Raw genomic sequence first — 638 nt, 5'->3', positions numbered from 1 at the left:
ATAAAAAGTTATTCAAATTTGCCGCCAAAACACAACCCCTCGCTCAATGCTAACGATAAAACGAAAAGGCAAAATTACCCTACTTGGCGAGAGAAACCCCACCAGACGATTATACAATTCAAAATCCGGCGGCCGCGGCATGAGGAGAGGGAGCGGCGCCTCGCGCGCATGTCCCGCGAGCCGGCTTCCCGACGCGCTCCTTCCGCCGCCGCCATGTTGGCCCCGAACGCGTGGATCTTCGTGTCGAGTCGACCGCTGCTGGCAGACGTTGACGCCAACCAAAACAAAACAAACGTTCGGCAGTTCAACTTGGCCGGGAGATTTACTTCTCAGCTATAATTGTAGAAATATAGGCAGTGACGAGCCGGAAGGGCTAAATACCGACGGAGTATTGATCCGAGGAGCGTAGGAGAACATGGCGAAGCATCACCCTGACCTGATTTTCTGTCGCAAGCAACCTGGCGTTGCCATCGGGCGTCTGTGCGAGAAGTGTGACGGCAAGTGTGTGATCTGCGACTCGTATGTGAGGCCGTGTACGCTCGTGAGGATCTGTGACGAGTGCAATTACGGGTCCTATCAGGGAAGATGTGTCATCTGTGGAGGCCCCGGTGAGGATACGTGGATACTCGGTTTCTGTT

General features: G+C 54.2%; 2 protein-coding genes across 10 annotated transcripts in view; one reads left to right on the top strand and one right to left on the bottom strand.

Annotated features, from left to right (window-relative positions):
• Nucleotides 1-638, bottom strand: part of LOC119588069 (leucine-rich repeat serine/threonine-protein kinase 1-like) — a 34372-nt gene that overhangs the window by 30744 nt on the left and 2990 nt on the right. The window lies entirely within an intron of this gene.
• LOC119588071 (PHD finger-like domain-containing protein 5A) overlaps nucleotides 220-638 on the top strand; it is a 1509-nt gene continuing 1090 nt past the window's right edge. The window contains exon 1 of the mRNA XM_037936774.1: nucleotides 220-608. Coding sequence (XP_037792702.1) covers nucleotides 416-608 — 193 coding nt within the window. The 5' untranslated portion in view covers nucleotides 220-415. The remainder of the gene's footprint in view (nucleotides 609-638) is intronic.

Source organism: Penaeus monodon, chromosome 23, assembly GCF_015228065.2.
Source record: "Penaeus monodon isolate SGIC_2016 chromosome 23, NSTDA_Pmon_1, whole genome shotgun sequence".
NCBI lineage: Eukaryota > Metazoa > Arthropoda > Malacostraca > Decapoda > Penaeidae > Penaeus > Penaeus monodon.
Note: the sequence above shows the minus strand (reverse complement) of the source record. Positions and strands in the feature narration are given on the sequence as shown.